At 46.2% G+C, this 19630-nt stretch overlaps 1 protein-coding gene across 1 annotated transcript; it reads right to left on the bottom strand.

The window, feature by feature from the left end:
• Window positions 1-4188: 4188 nt before the first annotated feature.
• On the bottom strand, window positions 4189-13309 carry LOC146173297 (mitogen-activated protein kinase kinase kinase 9-like). The gene is made up of 5 exons (XM_084584075.1): window positions 12039-13309; window positions 10111-10268; window positions 8831-9095; window positions 7196-7318; window positions 4189-5337 (listed from the first exon to the last, which is right to left on the bottom strand). The coding sequence occupies exons 1-5, from the start codon at window positions 12991-12993 to the stop codon at window positions 4565-4567; spliced, it is 2274 nt and encodes a 757-aa protein (XP_084440201.1). The 5' UTR covers window positions 12994-13309; the 3' UTR covers window positions 4189-4564.
• Between the last annotated feature and the right edge of the window lie 6321 nt (window positions 13310-19630).

Below are 19630 nucleotides of genomic sequence, written 5' to 3'. Positions count from 1 at the left end.
CGTGGTGGCTTGACATTCGACTGCCGATCTCAAGGTCATGGGATCAAACACCCACTGCAGTGTCAAGCATTTTAATGAAGGCAGCATGCAAAAACGTCCATGTACCATGTGATATTGCATGTGCTGATGGTCCCTAGGAGATTTAAATTAGCCTACAGCCATCTGTTACGTTTCTCATAGCCCGTGTCACTTCGGGATGCTGAACCCCACATTCCAAGAACAGTCTGTTGGTGAGACTGGACATGCATGATGGACAGCAACTGATGAGGATGACAAGATATGATGTGGTAGACATTCACCCGAGGCTCAGGCTGTGCACGCACATTTGGGGTGAAATCCTAATGCAAGAAATTCATAGAGGTGGCTTTTGTGAGTATTCGAGCCACATTTGAAAGCTTTACATGGAGCCGATATTTGCAAATAATTTTTAAAAAGTGCTCCTCATGACTCCTGGCGCTGGGAAGTGTCCCGATTTGAGCGACATATTACCAACTGATGTTAGTGGGGTTGCTGGGCGCGCTCGCTGATTAGATGCTCCCAAGTTAGGTGAGCAGGACGAGGCGCAGTGGGGTGCTTTTGCGATTTTTCTTTATTTCACGCCAGCGTGGATCAAGTTGATGGGGGAGATCCATATGCTCGGTGCTAATTTTTGCATTGCAGAGAGAATTGATGGGATACCTATTTCTAGTGTGCGTTTTAATTCGAGTAAATAGCTTTTCATGGATCCTTCCTCACATGTGCGGCTTATATGCTGCAAGTGTGCCATCATGTGATTTTACAAACATAAGTGGTGCTTACGCATTATGACTAACTCTCTTCATTTGGTGCTGTTAACAGACCTCGCACGATGAATGATGTATGAGCCAGTACCATGGTTCAATTTGTTCCATCTCACCACTGCATCAGCTGAAGTTAGCGCATATTTCAGTTGTTTAGCTTGCTGGGTAAGCGTACTGTGCCCAGAGAAAAGTACAAACGTATAAAAGTTAGAAATAAATATATGAATTCCAAATGTTTTCCTGGAAGAGAGAGAAAACTTTTTTCTTCAATCAAAGTCGAGGAGGCTTTTGCCTCAAAAAGGAGTCTACTACGATCTGTCAAGTTGTGTGTATGGAGGGTAGGAGCCAGCTTGGAAAGTTGTACCAGTTCACCTTCATTCCCTGTCAAAGCGCTGCGCGAGGGCCCAGATAAAAAGAATTTGCCCCTTGACTTAGTTTTTCTCCAGGATTTTTGCCGCCTTCTGCAGAGTCTCCTGGCGTGTTTCAAGGCAGTTGGTAGCACTATGGTCACTTCCTTACAGATTGTGCAGCATACATGTATTTGCTTGTTCTCGTCAAGTTTTTATATTTTGTGTAACTGCTGCTTCTGTACATTATTTATGCACATTTTCATTAGCCCATAACTTCCATTACACCACTGCTAAAGAATATCTTATTACCACTTCTTAAGTCTCATCCTATTTTAGGAAAACAGGGTAGTTAGCTGAAATATGTTATATCTTAAACAAATTGTAAGATGGCCACTTGGTGGTTGCTCATGGTATGCCAAGTAATGACATAACACAAATTCTTCCACTGGTCGTTGCACTGTTAGTGTCAAATTTGTGACTGTAAGAGTGTGGTGATTGATAACTATTAACACTACCTATACTTGGGGACAACTCTCTGTGACAGTGCGCCAAAAGCTAGAGCCGAAACGCACCGTCTCGCTTTACAACAGAATGCAGTCCCTCCAGAAAATTCAGTAATCTTGTCTGGAACATCATAGTACCATTGCAGAATTAATGTTACTATTATACCAATATCAAGATTATACTGCAATACTAACTAGTACAGCACAAGTACAACACTGCGTGCTCACACCAATGGGTGAGCAGCTTTTTGGCAACCTCGCAAAGCGTAGGGTGTATCTTCCACCAGTTCCTGTACACTTTTGCAATGCACTTTTGACTATGCACATAGTTTTAATTGCCATAGAAAGTTGTCCTTAAATAGAGATTCCACTGTTTACTATATAAGGCACTTTGCTGGAATATATTTGTAGTAGGCAGTAGATGAAGCTTTACTTAAAACCATCACCTCATTTATAACTTTGTGTTAATTGTGCTCAACAATGAACACCCGTGTGGCAGAGGTACTGCTACAGTGTTCGCATCTGCACACACTTGTTATGCAAGATGATTAAAAAATCTCTGGCTTAGTCGTAGAAGTTCCATCGAAACAATTTGTAATGCTGCTTTGCAACAGCAGATGGAAGTAGTATAATGGCTTGGATGTGGGCTGGTAGGCTTGAATGCAATTAGGCTATAATTAACCAATTCGAGAGGAAGTCAAATATTGTGCATTGCTCAGAAAAGAAAAACAATAGACTGCCAGCAATAACTAAGCAAATGTTCAGAAGGAAAGCAGTGATGTACAAAGATGATGCCACGCTCATCTCAAGTCCGGTCAGGCTCCTGTTGAAGACTATCACGCAGAGAGGCCCGTAGCCAGTCAACAGTCAGCCTTGTTGCCAAATTCAATAGCTAGGTTTGAGGGGCTTGGGACTTTGTCCACAGACTTTGTTTGTTCCAGAAGGCCAACAAGATTCATTTCAGCTACACTAAAAGGACTGCTGCAACATTGCCGGCATACCAGAACCATTTATTTTTACCTACACCATCTACAACGGTGTAGCGAAACTCCATTGGAGGTAATTGGAATTTCGCTACACTGGTGTAGGTTAAAAAAATGCCCTACTGTCAAGCATACAGCAGTTGCACATTACTCTAGATTGACACTACGCAATACTGTACCATGCGACAGGAGTTAAGAGTGAAGACGGAAGTGTAGAGAAAGGCAGCATCACTGAATACTGGGAAATGAGTTAAGGCATGTTGTGAAAACATGAAAGGTCATCATGTTCGCATGGGAGAAATTCGAAGCGAGATCACTCGGGTACCTAGACGCCATGGCGCCCCAAGTCTCGTCGAAACTACAAGTTGGCACTAGAAGCAGCATCTAAGACTCTACTCTTTGTAGAAAGCACACTTTTGCATGATAAAGCATTTGCCTTGCCACTTTTGGTATCTTGATCCAGATGTCATTCTGGCACCACTCGCTGCAGCATGGTACCACTAGTAGACCATATATTATCAACATTTAATGATTATTTACAGGTTTTTATCTCTTAGCAGGAGCTGCATGCCACTAGTGGCATCACACAACCTTGACTTGCTTTTTTTGATATGCCAGATGCCACACGACTCAGTACAAATGTTGCTGTTGCTGCGAAGCAACTTCTAGAGTTAAGTGTAAAAACAGCAGACAGTGCAAGTTCATATTACTAATATGGTGCTCGCAGAACTGACTGGGCAAGTCTTGGCTGGATATTTTGAACCAATCTTACGAAATACACATTGTAGGAATCTGGACTGGTGGCCTTTGCACAGCGCAGAAGCCAAAGTGCCCTCATGCCTAAGGCTTGTCCTACCAAAGCTTTAATGGTACTTTTACCACAAAAAACATGCACTTTGTTAATGCTGCACACTAAAGGACAGCTCCATAAGACGTTGATGGTTACGTTGATGTTTATGCCACAGCGAAAAGAGCCTTTGTTGCAGAGAAAATAGGTTGCAAAATAGGTTTCAAAAATTTCAAGGACTATGTGATCGCTTGAAAGTGAGCGACAATGTAGCCTGGCTTGAAATATTTGCATGTTAAAATTGGCCATGATATTGCAGCTGGCCTGTAGAGATGTGCTGTGGTTTGATACATGTATGTACCATCTTTGCCAAAAGTAAACAGGCTGCGTGCTCCGCTTCTCAGTCTGGTAGTAGAGAATTCGCAAAGTAAAGGCGAGCTCCTGTCTTCAATTTTTAACAAGTTTTGATACTGTGGGATTACATGTTGACTTTAGAATTCAAGCGAGAAGCAAAACATGCAGCCTGGTTACTTTTGGCAAAGACTGTACATTCTTGTTCCTTTTTAACTAAGCAGCTCTGTTTTTGATGAGTGTAGTCTCTTTGTCGCTAGAATGCAGTAATTCAGGGGTTCTCAGTGTTCGGTGGGCGAACAATCTCATAGGTGCTGATGTACAATGAAGGCATGAGTAAGAGAGTGCTAGTGCATATCATGCACTAAATAGCACTCTGCAGGATTGCTGGCGAGACACACCTCTACTTTGCCAGCGTACGAAACAGAACCAGAGCAGAGTGCAATATGATTTTCTTTCTTCACAAGCAGCCACAGAAGACAAACCTTGTGTTTCCAGACCTGTGACTGACTGTGCACCGGAATAACTGATCAAAGCTGAGGTTCACAAAACTTCACAGCCTTGCCAAGTCTGGTACAGAGTCTGTCAAGCTGTCAGCTTGCTTCGCGCACAAGGTGACGACGAATGGCAACGTGCACAGATTCTCTCCGTCACGGAGGCGCTTGAGGGTGTGCAGCATGACAGGAGAGGGGACTTTGTTACGAAAAAACAAATAATTATAATAGTAGGAGCGTGGAATGTGAGGTTTTGTTCGTCGTCGTCGTGCCTGGCAGTGTCCTGGAATGTTTTCACAACATGGGCAGAGACTAGCTCACAGGGAGAGCGGCTCGGCGGGATCGCTGGTGCCAGCTGCACGGCTGCACGTGGCCGGCTCGGTGCCGACGCCGATGGTGAAGCGTACGCGCGACTCGCTGCTGGGTGTGGGAAGCGGGCGGGGCCTCTGCCGCGGCGACCACACCTCGAGGCGGCCCTCGGGCGGCGACATGGGCGGTCCCGAGCTGCTCGCCGAGCTGGCGTACGCCTGGTCGCTCGAGCTGTCGTTGGATGCCGTAGACGATTTTCGGCGGCCAAACGGCGACAGCGGGCACCTGGTCATGTTGGCATCTAGGCTGAGCTGCTGTCTGTGGCCGTGAAAGCTGTTGAGCGCGGCGACCGCGGCTGCCTGTTCGTTGGCCGCGGCGCAGACGGGGTACAGCGGGACGTCCTCAGAGGCTCCTCCCGCGGTGCCCAGTCGTGGGTGGGTGCGCGGCGCCAGGCGCACATCAAAGCCGGCGCCCGGTGCGGCCAGCAGCGCGCCCGCGTTGAAGAGCAGCAACTCAGTGCCGCGCCGTAGGCAGGGCAACCGCCGCGGAGGGGACGACTTGGAGGAAGAAGACACATTGGTGGCTGAAGTGCCGGCCAGAAGGGGCGTCATCATTGACGCCTGGTCGTCATCATCACCGCGGGGCAGGTTTGGTGCCGAACGAGACCAGCGCTTGTTGGCGTCGACCAGCAGGTGCTTCCGGGTGCGAGGACTCTGGCGCTCCCGCTGGTGCACGGAGCTGGGGCCCCACGTCTTGCCCTTGAGACCCCCATCCGGTGGCACTGCACCACACAAATGGACAGCCATCTGGTACCAAGCATCTGCTATGTGAAACGCTATTGGCAGCAATGGCTAAGCAAAGTTTAAAGGAGTATAGACACATAATTTTCGGGTTCGTGTCTTATCCTTTGTAATGGTGCCCAGGACATTACTGTACATGGATCACCACGTCGTATTCGCCAGTGACTGCTGAATAATATATAACTGAATTTCTTTTTTCGCCTCTTTTGGCTTCGGTTTCAACAGCCGAGGGATGACTGTGAAGTCACAGTCAAGTCTAGGTCACCTGAGGGATGAAAATACAGCGATATAATCATTCCTGTGTCGTTTGAATTCACTATGATGATAAAGCCAGCCAGCCTCAAGAACAAGAATCACCACAAGCAAATAATCGGCGATTATATCGCTGTTTTCTCATGTCGCACGTCAAGACTTGACCGTGACGTCACAGCCATCTCTCGACTGCTGAAACAGAAACTGGTGAGAAAAGAAAATTCAATTATAAATTATTTAGCGGTCGTAGGCGAAAACTGTGTGCGGATCGATATGCAGGAATGACACGCATTATTAACAAGAAGAAAAATGCCAAAAATTTGGTGTCTATAGTCCTTTAAACTTGCGACATGCCTAATTTGGCGCTGGAAATAATGCTCTGTCTGAGTAGTCGGCCAATTTGAAATGCCGTGAGCCGGGCGCACTCCAGCTCATATACTGCTCAAGTTTCGACAACAGTCTCGTACCTGCACTCCACCTGCCGGTTATGGTCATAAAGTGCGGCGATTCCCCACCTCTGCACAACCCAAAAAACATGACCTCGCAGGCTCGCAGCTGCCCTTTCCCCAGTTTCATAAATTCTACCAAATCCTTGGAAAAGATTCTGCTGTTGATGGCTTCTATGTTTTTATGTTCCTGCGTGAATCAGGGCTCCTAAACAAGTTCATGTTAAAAAAAATAAAAAAAAGAGGTTTTCTTTTCCACAGAGCAAAGACATTTAATCTTTCGGTCTGTGCTTCACATTCATAGCTGCTTATAAGCTACAAAACACAAATGACAAATGAGGTTTATCAGGAGCCCTACCTGGATCACTGTTAGACACCGCTGCGGAACAAGAGCGCAGAGCAATCGGAAAAAGGCAATTTACTGCTGAAAAGGGCTGGGGCATCACTGTGTGACAAGTTATGTGCATTTAGAATATGTTATGCAATAACTACCTTGGTTTTTAATGCACAAAACTCCTGTCGGCAATCATTGCAGAGTTGTGGTCGAGGTGGTCCCCCCCCCCCCCCCCCCCCCCCACACACACACACATAAAATGACTCATCATGGCACAACACAAGCAGCAGCGGAGAAACTGCATGCAGTCGACGAGGCACATGTATCAAGTCAAGGCGAAGTGCACTACAGGAATATCAGATGACATCATGTCTGGGGAGAACGACCCTTCAAAGCAAAGCCCATTGCATACACGAGAGGCCAAATCAAGAGAGCGTAGGCACGTCTTTTTAGAGACGGAAGGCGAAGCGTCCATATCTGCCGCGGCCGTCCTGAGGCACGCAAACAGAAAAATGAAGCTCGTCGTGCAAAGAAAGCTGCATCCACAAACCCACATCTTAGTAGTGTTAAGTGTCTCTCACGAATTTTTTTTTTCCTTTTTTTTTTTTTTTTTCAAGAAAGCAACACGTCCCAATGCAGAATATGTTGCATGTACCAATTATGCTCGCATCATAGAAACGAAGTCCCAAGTTAAGCTTAACAAATCATGCAGTGCCCCCCAAGTAAAGGGTTGTGTTACGCTTGGCTAAAGCAATTACTTCAGTATGGCACCAGTTCACTAAAATTCACCAAGGATGTTTTACTCACAAGCATAGGCTCTCAACCGTGGCAAGCTGGGAGAGGCAGGGGGGCTCTCGGGGCTGGCGGGCATCCGTAGCGACCGGAAGTCATGTGTCGGTGTGTGCTGCACCGTGATGTTGTGCCGGAAGTCTGCAGCCACGAAAATGGTAAAACTTAGAACCGATCCTCTAAAGGTGGTGGCAAAAAGTGCCGAGAAGGACACTCGTTCGAGCCAACTGTACTTACGTCCATTAAACTAGGCTCTTCAACCTGAAGAAACAGTGAACAGAGAGCACCGTTACAAATGCTGGCAACCGCTTTTTTTTTCTTAAGAGAACTGACAACGCATGTAAAAGTATAACCATCATTGTATAAAACGGGGGCTGTATAGAGAAACTGCACCATGCCGTCAAATGCACGTTTGTTCCTTCCAACTATATACTTCTGATACACTGTACTTCGTCTAAACCAACGCTCGAATGGATCTCGTGCTACCAGCTGCAGGTTTTCCGGCTGTCTCCAGTTTAAGACCAACTGGGCTATAATAGTAAAAAACCTGCATTCAATCCAGAGGAATGGTTAATCTATTCTTTGACAACAAAGTTGAGAAAGGCAGGAATGTTTTTCCTATAGAGCTGTCTAGCCATGTACTCAATGTAGACACCAACCATTACGAAAAATGCAGCTCCGGACAGGGGAGTTCCTCCACACACTTAGCTCCCTAGTGGACACTGACAAGGCGGGCTTGTCACAAACTGACTTTTCATTTCTGGCTCCCGACAGGTCCGGCTCGCCATATGTGCTATGATACTCGAGTGCAGTTTGCAACAGGCAGGGCTCATCCAGCACAAATATTTCTTCAGCTGAAAGATGGCGTTATGGTCTCTAACACTATTTTGACTCAAATTTTATGAACAGAAATCTCTGTTGAGGATTTAAAGGGCCACTGAGGACAAGTTAGCTTCTATCGACAGGTCATGGTGTTCCAATGACAAAGAGATCGCTCTTGACAAAAATGAAGGTTTTGTTTTGTAAGTTAGGGCCAAAAATGAAATACAGGTGTTGCCATCATCTGCAGACTTCACAATGTAACTGTGTGCGTTGGCATCCAACTTCGAGCACAGATCCCAGAAGCTATGCTCCACCGCCCATGCACCTCAATATGGCAGCAATCAGTTCATCTCAGTGTGCTGATCAGCAGTTTGAATCTACTGGCAGGAAACTAAATATTTTAAGTCAATTTTCTTCACCACAACTGCTACTTTTGCTGACTGACAAATGATAACATACCTAGAAAGAGCCAGAGAATCAATTTTTCCCTAGAGCAATAGCTGGATGTCCCATTAAATGAAATGCAACATATATAAGCCAATTTTTTCCAGCACAAATGAATCGTTTGCTAACGAACAAATGTTAACATACTCAGAAAAAGTTGAGAATCAGTTTTTCTTGAGAGCTGGATATCCCTTTGAACATAATGTAATACATAAATGTTAATTCCCCATCCCTGAAACCGAAATGACAGCATGTCAAGCAAGGCACTCTGAACGCTACAATCCAAACTAAATCCTTTCATATTGATTTGTTCTTTAATTGTTTGTCCTCTTTTTCCTTTCAATATTCTGTAGTATCAGCAGGGTAAGGAGAGGGACCGAGCAATACCAGAGGGCATGCTGATCTGAGTGCCCGCCTTGAGCAACCGCAGTCGGGACTTGCGGAAGTGTCCCCCGCGCTTTCGGGGTGTCGGCGGAGCATGTTCCTGCTGGGCCAGGATCATGACGTTGAGCTCGCGCTCGAGCAGATTGATCTCGCGCTCAGCCAGCTCCTGCTCGCGCTGGCGCAGCTGGGCTTCCTGCAGCTTCTGCTGCACAAAGGCGCGGTGCAACTCTTCCTCGCGGCACCGCAGCTCCTTCTCGCGGCACCGCACCTGCGCAAGAGGACACTCGCCGTCCTCAAATGTTCGCCAACTCGAAGGACACCTGTTTGAGCAGCGACGATAAACAGTGCGCATATGCAGGACAAAAACTTGGGGACAAGTGAGAGTACTAATAACTTGTGTTTACGGAGTAAAGGGTTTAATAGAATCCCATACGACGAGTGGAAACATTAAATGCAAGGTATTTTCCTGTTCTCAGGAAACTTCAGCAAAAAAAAAAAAAAAAAGAATCTTCAAGGAGTGTGAGAGAAGTGCAAGAACTGAATCATATTTTTTTCCAGAATGCTGCAGGGAAAAAGGAATAGAAATGGGGATTTTTGTCTTTATAAAGAAATTTTACATTATGGTGTGGAACATTGACCTCCGACAAAGAGAATGAAGAGGAATTTAGAAATTCAAAGTTATTCAGCATTGATTCTTTGACGAGGGCACATTTATTTCTTTGAACTCTTATTTATGGCATTCTTCTAGACGGCATGTATGGACTAGAAGACAGACAGACAGTCAGCAATACTTGCTACCTAAAGTAGATACTTCAATGGTAAACATTATTGGTAATAAGGTACAGTGCTGCACCAAGGTGGAGTGACCAAGCGATCATCTACGATTGCCGTCTTTCTGTATAGAAATGCGGGCCTGACAAAAGTAGTCGGGCAAGCAGGCAAGCATACAGGGTTTGTTCTGCAAGTAACGAGACTAGTCATTGCGTAGCACTTGCATGATCGCGATTGAGAAGCCGGCTTCGAGGGATGGTGAGAGACACTTCAGCTTCACACTGTGACAGGTTCAGTTGGTTTTGAACAGGTGAAGCGAGTGGATGACATTGAGCGTGTACCCGTTTGAACTCTGCTGCTTCCCTTTCTGTTCTAAACAACAAAGCGCATGTTCCTTGTTTTTTTTCACACCTGAATGTGTCACTCAAGCAGTATTCACATACCATTTCCAGGACCTTTCACAATGACCAGGAACAAAAAAAAGGGGGGAAACAAAACAGGCGTGCTCGCACCTCTTCGAAGAGGTGTGCAATTTCGTGACGCCAGTCCTCCTGGAGCGTGTGGAACGACTCGTGCGGTGTGCTCATGAAGGGCGACTGCGTGATCTTCTCCAGTTCTGCCAGAATGGCCGTGAATGACGGACGCTCGTGGGGATCCGAGCTCCAGCACGCTGCAGTAGCCACGGAACAAGGCATTCACATGTCACACTCCTCGAGCAACAAGCTTGCATCAACTAGTGTTGACACTTTTCCACTGTTTTCAAAGTACAGCTAATACCATACTTTTCCAGAAAGTGAATGCATCCATACTTTTTTTTTTTTAATGCCATACTTTTCCAGAAAGTGATTGTCTCCATGATTAGCCACCGAGCAGCAGCAAAAGCAACACCTTGCAAATTATATCACCACTGAGCCACAATGAGATGGCAATACTGCTTTCATGTAGAGCCAGGTGGTGGAATCCATGAACCTAACATGTATACTATCCTCCATTTTGCATTCTGCTGGCACTGTAATGCAAGTCACGACCGTAAAGCAGCAGTCTCCTCCATCGTGCTGTTCTCACATGTTCACGGACTGACCTAACTGGTTTTGAAGTCTGCTTCACACCTGTAGCGAGTTTGGCATGGTTTATGGTTATGTGTATATACTCCTCCAAGTCCTACTTTTGTCCAAATATGGCACAAACTAAGCTTCTTCTTTTAGCAAGGTATGGTTTCTGTCATAGCAGGTATTGTGTATAGCTCTGCTACTTTTTTCAGCGCTATAACTACAACATTTCCCTGCATATTGCATGTTCAACAAATACATGTGCTACAGTTGACAAACTTTTGGATACAGGAAAAAACATTCAACAAGACAATATAACACCTTTAGAAGCTTCCATTTCAAAGCAGCATTGATTTTCAGATACCATAAGCTTTCCCACACTAGATGACTGAACCAATGTTAGTTCTAAATTCTGCATTAAAGGGTAGAAACAAAACAGATTTCCATTGGGAAGGAACAATCTCTCCAAGATCAACATTTTACACAATTAAGAACAGAGTTTGCAGTGCTTCTCATCCACTGTCTCATACAAGTGTTAGGCTACATGTAAAGATGCTGGCAACTTGTGTTGAAGGCGGTGCAAATCGATCAGTTTTTTTTCCTTATTCACTAGGAGGTGCAACATGCAAGCAGCATAACCCAAGCAGAAAAAATTGACCAAACCAGCCATTATTTTGAGTAGAAAAATTATGCAACAAGACAGATTACATTTAGTTTCAATAAGCTGTAGCCCAGTGCTAAAAAAGGGTGTATAGCACTACCACCAATCATTATAATGCAATAAGTGAAATATTTGTAGTTAAATCAACATGTAGTGAAGTTGCTCCCAAATGAATTCGGAATGAATTGAAAGAAATCAATTGAGGGCACGGAGCATCTCCACGAAATGTCTTAAGGTCTGTCAGTCTATAAAAGAATTAGATATGTATCCATAGAGCTTGTACCTACTGAACCAGTCACAGAAATGTTATCCTGGCTGACTAATTAAAGAATGACCTAGAAAGAAATCTAACAACCAGCATTAAATGAAACGTAAATGTACACAGCAAAACACGAATTCTTTAGCTAATGGTCACTGGACACTGAGCATTGGCACAGCTGAATTTCACATCAAAGGAAAGAAAACTGCCCTTTGCCAGCATTAATCGATCGTGTGTTTCCTCCCAAGCTTCTGACATTTTGCTGTTTTTGTGTTCATTTTCCAGTTTCCACGTTTCATTACATGGTAGTGGTGCATTATTTGTAACAAGGGTGACTTCCCTTCTGGACTTTGATACAGCAATTTGGCACAGTGACCACTTCATGGCCACCCGCAAAGATGTCTGAAACAACGCCCCCGTGTGGCGGTGCCTCAGACCTCTGACCCAAGCTGCAGGAGCACATCCGCACACCTTGCATGAGCTGGGAGAAGGGCGCCGGACAGGTGGACGGGATGGGCAGCGTCAGCTTGTTGACGGCGACGCCGTAGGCGACGGCAAGGGCGTCGATGCCCTTGTAGGGAGTCTCTCCCGTCAGTAGCTCCCAGAGGAGCACGCCGTAGCTCCAAACGTCGCTAGCGCGTGAGAATGTCGACGACTTGATTACCTCAGGCGCCATCCAGGCGTACGTTCCGGCCGTCGACATGCGCGTGGTGCCGGTCACTTGGCGCGCCAGACCGAAGTCGGTGATCTTGAGCGTCTTGCGGCTGCTGTGCTCGGAGTACGGCTCGCTAAGCAATACGTTGCTCGACTTGAGGTCGCGGTGGATAAGCGACGCCTCGCCGTGCAGGTACTGCATACCCCGCGCTATCTGCACGGCCCAATCGACCAGCACTTCGGGCGGCACGCGCCGGCCCGCAAGCACGCGGTTGAGCGGACCGCCACGCGCGTACTCCATCACCAAGCACAGGTTGGGCGGCTCTAGGCACACGCCCAGCAGGCTGACCACGTTCGGGTGCGCCAGGCGCCAGAAGAGCTGCGCCTCCTGGCGCACGCTCTGCGCCGCGGCGCCCACGTCCTCGTCGGGGTCCTGGCGGGCCGCCTTGACGGCCACCTCCTGGCCCCGCCACAGGCCGCGGTACACCTTGCCGAAGCCGCCCACGCCGATCACCTCTTCGAGCTCAAGCTCGCCGAACGCGATCTCGCGCGGTCGCGTCTCGAGCGCCTGCACGAAGTTGCAGGGGAAGATGCCCACCCGGTCGCCGATCTTGCCTGTCCACCAGCCGTCGTCGCCCGAGATTCGCGCATCCTTGGACAGCACCTCGACCGTCTGGCCCCGGCGCAGCGACAGCTCGTCGTCGCCCGACGCCTCGTAGTCGTACGCGGCCGTCCACAGCTCGGGCCCATTGCGCTTCAACGACGAGGCCATCCGCTACGCCGACGATGGCATCGCCCAGGGGTCCCGGCCCGGGGCACACTTATTTACATAGCATTAGGGTTACTGTCACGAGCACGCCACCGCACACGGCACCCCGACGATGCCCCACTGCCGCCGCTCCCGTAGCTGGCCGCATGCGTTGTGCATTCTCTCCGAACACGACGAACCGTCAGCGACGCCGAACCGTTGACAGGATCCGAGCACTAGCGTCAGCCCGATGCGCCGCCGCCATTCTTTCCATTCCCAAGCTTCAAGCCCAGCTGTGCTGCCCCGCCGCGGCGCCAGCGGCGCTGTCACTCGCCGTGGAAATCCAAAAACTGCTTAGTGGGGTAAGCGAAGTCGGCATCGCATTGGAGCGATCTACGTCGCCATTCAGGGTGGCAGCACCTCCTAGGCGGTAGAAACATTAGAAATCATTGGAATATCGTTAGGCATGAAACGACGTCGCTACCCTTCTGTAATTATGTCTACTAAGTACATCAATCTGACAGCACAAAAAGTCCCATTGTACAAATATGTTCATTGTAAATAATGAATTCGTCGGCGCGATTTTTAAAACCGCCTTTTTTCTGGGTAGTACAGCAACCTCCCTTACTTCGATCAGAGAATAAAAATAATCCCACTCTTTCTCAGCGAGAAGTCATGTATGTATATATTGTCTTGGTACTTATATGGTGCCTATAGTACTTGGCACAGATTGTCTATGTAAAAGCAAAGGTCCGTCACAAATTTGCTTACGGCCGGGGTGCGCTGATAGCCTAATGAAAGGACATTTATTCCCTTCTCACTATCAATCAGGGCTGTTCAGGTGCAGTGATATCTGCACGGTAACCCTCCCCGTTGATATCGACATGTGTGCTTTGCTCGAACCAACCTGGTCCGACAGCTCGCATCCACGTGAACATCGTCTTGCCCCCCTTTCTTTTTGAGATTTAATCTCTTCTCGTCCTCCCAGTTGTAGTGCCCTTGTTACGTATGTACCCTTTCCATCTCCCCGATCAGCCCGATACAAGTATAGAATTAGGTCCCTCCAGAAAAACAAAAAAAACAAAAAATACCTGTCTACGTGTCTGCATCACACAGCTTAAAATAGTGTATTAATTCGAAACATATTTCGGCACGCCGCTTATTGAGCGCCTTAATTTCTAAAGCGCAATGCCAATACTTGTCTGGTTGTCGACATACCGGAATTTGCGGAAGATCGCAGGCATGCGTCAGTGCATGGGCAGCCGGGCCGTTAAAGCACTCTTCCGAAGCCGTTCGCCTGTAGAGGACAGCTGTCGCCTCGACAGAGATCACATTTTTATATAGTAGCAAAGACCCTATCGCGGGTTTGTGAGCGGAAACCTATTCTTTGTCGTTTCCGTGGTGGTTATATATATTGCTTCTCTATGGCGTGTGGATTTAGCGAACGAAAACAATACACGTGTTAGACCACGCCATGGCAGTTGAATTTAAGGGTGAGGCGTTAACTGCTTGACTCTTTCTTTCTTTCTCCACCAAAATGTGCAGCAATCTGTAACACATTGTTCCGCCACTGCTGGTACTTTAATGGTCATCTTGGTTTCAGTTTTGTAATTCAGCAATTTGTGCATATTTTAATGCGTAGATTTATGCATATTTGGAAGTAACGTTATGCACGTTTTATAATGTAGCCTGTTTTTTTTTTTTTTTTTCTAAGCAGGTCTGAATTTTTTTTTATTTATTTTCACACACTCAACTGGTTTTTTTTATGGCAACAACCCGCAGGACAAGCCTCAGAAGCAAAATTTCTATCAATTATTTTTATAAATGTATCTTGCAGTGTTCTAGAGTTGCCTCATAATATTTGAAAATACCACATCATTGTTGTTTTTTTTTAATACCAAGAAGCGCGGCTTTTGGCGCAATATTTAATTGACCTGATATGCCGATTCCAAGACATGTGCAAGAAAACTTAATAGTCCCTCCTCTGTCCAAAAACATGCGCCCAGACTATCATAAGAGCAGAATAATGGCCATAGATCAAAAACTTCATGAAAGATTTTCAGTGTACAAAGAAACGGTATACGTAGACACATTCACCCACACATTCACATAGAAGATACATTCACCCTAGCATCGGCAACGATCGATAAAGCAAAATTCTAGGAGGAGTCCGAAGAAGCTGCTATATAGTTTTGACCATTACATCGACCACTGCCAAATACATAATCAGCTGCTCTGAAACTGCAATTCGAAATTTTGCTAGAGGAAGGGCCCGCACTGCGGCCATCAGAATCTTACGAAAATTCTCCTGCACCCTCCAGAGCATATGGGACCCCACCCATTCGATCGGACCATCCAAGAAACGAGGCGACGCACCAATTTGTCCGAGGATTCGTCGTTAACTGAGAAGTGCTTTGCCTTGCGCTCAGGTGGGCCAAAGAGCGAGTGACATCCAACAGAGAAAGTATAACCTAAATCAAGAAAGGCAGACAAATCTTTTCAGAACCCCATGGATATCTGAGTATGGCACCTGGCGGCAGCTCCAAACGGACACTTTCTTTAATCCGTACCACGGTGATCTGTACATTTACTCCAAATGGACCGCAGATGAGTTCTTTTCTCTGTGCATGCGATCACCAGAGGGTAGACATACCACAGGTCTTATACTTACGAAATCAAGACATGCCACCGGAGTGTATGCATTGTTCAGGTCAGACCGAGAGCATGCCCAGACGTTCCACTACGAGTTACAGACCGAGCGGGCCGAAGAGGTCGCCAAACACCGTCAGTTGACCAACTGTCGTCCGGCTTGAGGAACTCACTGGGGGAAGGGAAGCCAAACTTGCGGACTGGGTGGGAGAGGTCGCCTTCTGTTAGAGGTCCACATATCCCATATCCTATTGATCTTCTTGACCTATAAAGTTTATCTAATTCAATCCAACACCTCCATAATCCACGCCGAGAACTTCTTCCTCAATAAAGCCTTCATTCTCCTCCTTTCCTGCCACTGCACGAGGAAGAAGCGGGCAGTGGCGTGAGCAGTCGATCGTGCAGTAAACCAATTTTTGTCTCCTATATAATGTTTCTTTATTTATACAATTTAGAATAATAAAAAAAAAAGAGTTTAAAGGCTTTGGATCTAGAACGCAGTATATTCGCGCACGCACTCGAGTATAGTTTCGTTTTCGTATTTTTTATCATGGTTTTATTCTACACGCCCGCATCACTATACGCGGATGTAATTGCATGTAAACATTAGCAATAAAATTGACACCACACGTAAGAGCTAGCAGTATCATTTGGAAATCTTCTCATAGGTTATAAAATTTCCAGGTCACCCGGTGTTCTTGTGAAAGCATGCAAACACCTTTGGTATGACCGTCACATCGTATGAACGAAATAAAACACGTCATAAAAAAGCGGCATTTACAAATCCTTCTCTGGGATGAGTACAGCGTGACTGATACGCGATCACTAAACACGCTGTATTTGGACTCCAGCACAGCTAGCTTTCGACATTCATGCAAAGGAGCACATGTTGACTTTGCCACTTGTATTTATATGCGCTTCTCGTTTGAGAGTTCTCTCGTGGAATATCGTCAGGGATGTGCCGCTGATTTATTTATTTTATTTATAGGAAGTTTTGCGCATGTTTATTCACATTTGTTTATTTTTTGTCCTGAACGTTTGAAGAGCGCTGTAAAGATGAAACTTGGGTGTGGGGAAGTTGATTTTTTTTTTTTCAATCACAGTGCAAATCGGCACTAATATTCCAAAGGCAAAATGTCGCTTTGAAATCGTATTTTCAGCTGCAAAAGCAAGATCGTCTGCTACAAAATGTTATTTTTTTTGCTGCCACAAAAGCTAGAATTTGTGCTACAAATTGCATTTCCTTAACCTACAAAAGCTGCTGCAACATGCTTCTTGTCAGTTTTAGCACTGTATTTCTTTTACACCGCCGGTGGTAAGAACTGATGCAAATGTGTCGCTCTCATCGCGATCATTACCGTCAGCGATCCGAGGCGAGCCGACGCAATCCAATCCATAGTCAGTCTCGCGCTTGGTGCTCGCGTTTCGTTCCGGCGAGTCACGATCGCCCTTAGCATTGCCTAGACATGGTGAGCTCATGCTATTTTCTGCATCATCTACTGAATCCTCGCGCTCAAAACGCTGTACTGCTGACTCTCTGTGCATATGGTTCACGCGGCGCTTCAAAAGCTTAGAGCCGGCGCTCGTGACAGCGAGCAGAGTGAGAAGCCGGAAAATGACTTGCAAAGAGCGGTGTTTCAGCCTGCATGTTGTGCATTTATTTGCATGTAAGAAACATGCATTTAAAGAAATCAAAGAGAAAAATAAGCCCAAATCAGCATAACAACCCACGATTCCTGCCCTCGATAGCGGGGGCAGTAGAGACCAAATGGCAATACAGGAACGATACACACAAAAAAGCTCATTTCTGTGCACGACAAATGCACAAAAGCGTCACGCGTTATTTTCCTCACTTACACATATCCTTTCTAATTCTTGGAACCTACCCAGTTATCAGCTCCAGCTGATCGGCAGTGTAGCTGGAACGGGTATGATTATTTGTTCATTTGTATTCGGCTTTGTGTTTTTCTCCGACACCAGTACCGGAACCAGTACGACAACGACGTGACCGTGTGGAGCCCCCAGGGGCGGCTCCACCAGGTTGAGTATGCCATGGAGGCTGTCAAGCAGGGCTCGGCCACCATCGGCCTCAAAAGCAACACCCATGCCGTGTTGCTGGCACTCAAGAGGGCCTCCTCCGAGCTTTCGGCACACCAGAAAAAGATCATCCCCATCGACAACCACTGCGGCGTCTCCATCGCCGGCCTCACGGCTGACGCACGACTTCTGAGTAAATTTATGCGGACCGAGTGCCTGAACAACCGTTACGCGCACGACACACCTCTGCCCATCAGCCGCCTGGTGACATTGCTGGGAAACAGTATCCTTTACCTCAATCTTACCTTTACCTTACCTTAAGGGATGATGTTCTTGGTGGCAGCTATCTTAAAATTTGCTTTGCTGTGCCATGTGTTGTTGTTTTATAGGAACTGAACATATTTGATTCTCATTAAGTATGTGCACCAGCCAAAGCAGAGGGACTAATGAAGACACGAGTGAAACAGGCTGGACAAAACTTCGGCTAATAATCTGCTGCTCAATGTCAGGCACTTGCTCTGACTGCATTCACCTGCCAAATGCAAGGATGTTAGATGAAATGCCAGCTTTGGCAGCCTCGTTTTGATTGAGGCGAAGTGTGTAAACTTCGGATGTCACTTGTGAGGTCGTACAGCCTTTTCTGGACTATTAATAGTATTGCGTGGTTTTTGACTGTCCAGTGATGGTGTGCTGGAAGGTGATATATAGAAGAAAGCACTGTTAGTGCAGAGGAAGATATTTGGGCATGCACATTACTCATTCTGATGGTAGTAGTACCTGATAGGCTATTCTGATTAATGTGAAGCAACCCCTGCCAGTCATCGGCTGGTATGTATCGGAGCCCCAAGAAGCTAGGCTAATTGTTTTAACTGCTGCATATAGCACAGGTGATGCTGAAAAGGACACGCATTTGTGACAAAAAAATAGAGCATGCCCAAGAAATCACTTTCAATAGTTACTTATGAAAAACTAATTGCAGAGGAGCCTTGGTATCAGCACAATAGTTTAGTTACAAGGGAACGAATACTCATTAGCGTCCACCCAAGCTGAGGCATATAGTTACCAATCAATGCTATTTGGCTTCTACAGAGAGTTTACAGGTAACAGAAAATTCATTGTCATATGGGGTTTGAACTTGGGGCCCCTGCCTGTTCAGGGTTAGACTGAAAGGCGAATTGACCAAACACTCTAAGTGTTCCAAAGTCTACAGTAATCTAACAAGGGGAAGTAGATTTGTAATAAGGTAGAAATCGCTTAACAGTAATTAAAGCAAGTGCTTTGGATACACTACCCATGAATGTAATTAGAAACTACAGTCATGCTTGCAACGTTATGCGTTTGCACTAGTCCGGAGCCATAAACATGCAGCAGATGTAAGACACAATGACGATAACACTTGTTTCATAGGGACTGCTTTGCACGAAGCACAACAGCCAAGCACACAACACACTCTTAAGCAGCATCATTGATGCATATGCTTGTTCCTGTCCTGATTTCTGCTCTGCTTCGCTTCTACACCGCTGCATAGAGAAATCAAGTCTTGTGCGATATTATTAAAAATTTGGAAAGCTCTCCATAAAGGATGCTAGCTGGTTGATTTGGAGCCCTTCAGTGTTGTAACCTGTTTTTTTGCTATCGTTTCAGCCTTTCATGCATTCTTTGCCCTTTGGCATAGTTCATGTGTTCACCCATAGTGAAAGTCGCCTTACTGCTCTATTCCTCAAAACCAACCTCTTCATATGCATGCTGCAATCTAGTTCTGATGAGTGAAGGTGGTGAAGGGCGCTTAACAAAGAAGCAAACGCATCCCCTTACCTTTCTTTGAGTGATATTGATTGGGATTACCATCCTGCTTTGGAAAACTTTGGTACACGTCTGTGTGGTGTCACTAATTTAAGTTTTCTACCACCGATTTCGACGCCTGGATTATTTAATGGATCATTCTTTTTTTCACCTTGAAGAAGCCTTATTTACA

Source organism: Amblyomma maculatum, chromosome 11 (genome assembly GCF_055883805.1).
Source record: "Amblyomma maculatum isolate TAMU_Amacu chromosome 11, ASM5588380v1, whole genome shotgun sequence".
In the NCBI taxonomy this organism is placed as follows: Eukaryota; Metazoa; Arthropoda; class Arachnida; order Ixodida; family Ixodidae; genus Amblyomma; species Amblyomma maculatum.
Note: the sequence above shows the minus strand (reverse complement) of the source record. Positions and strands in the feature narration are given on the sequence as shown.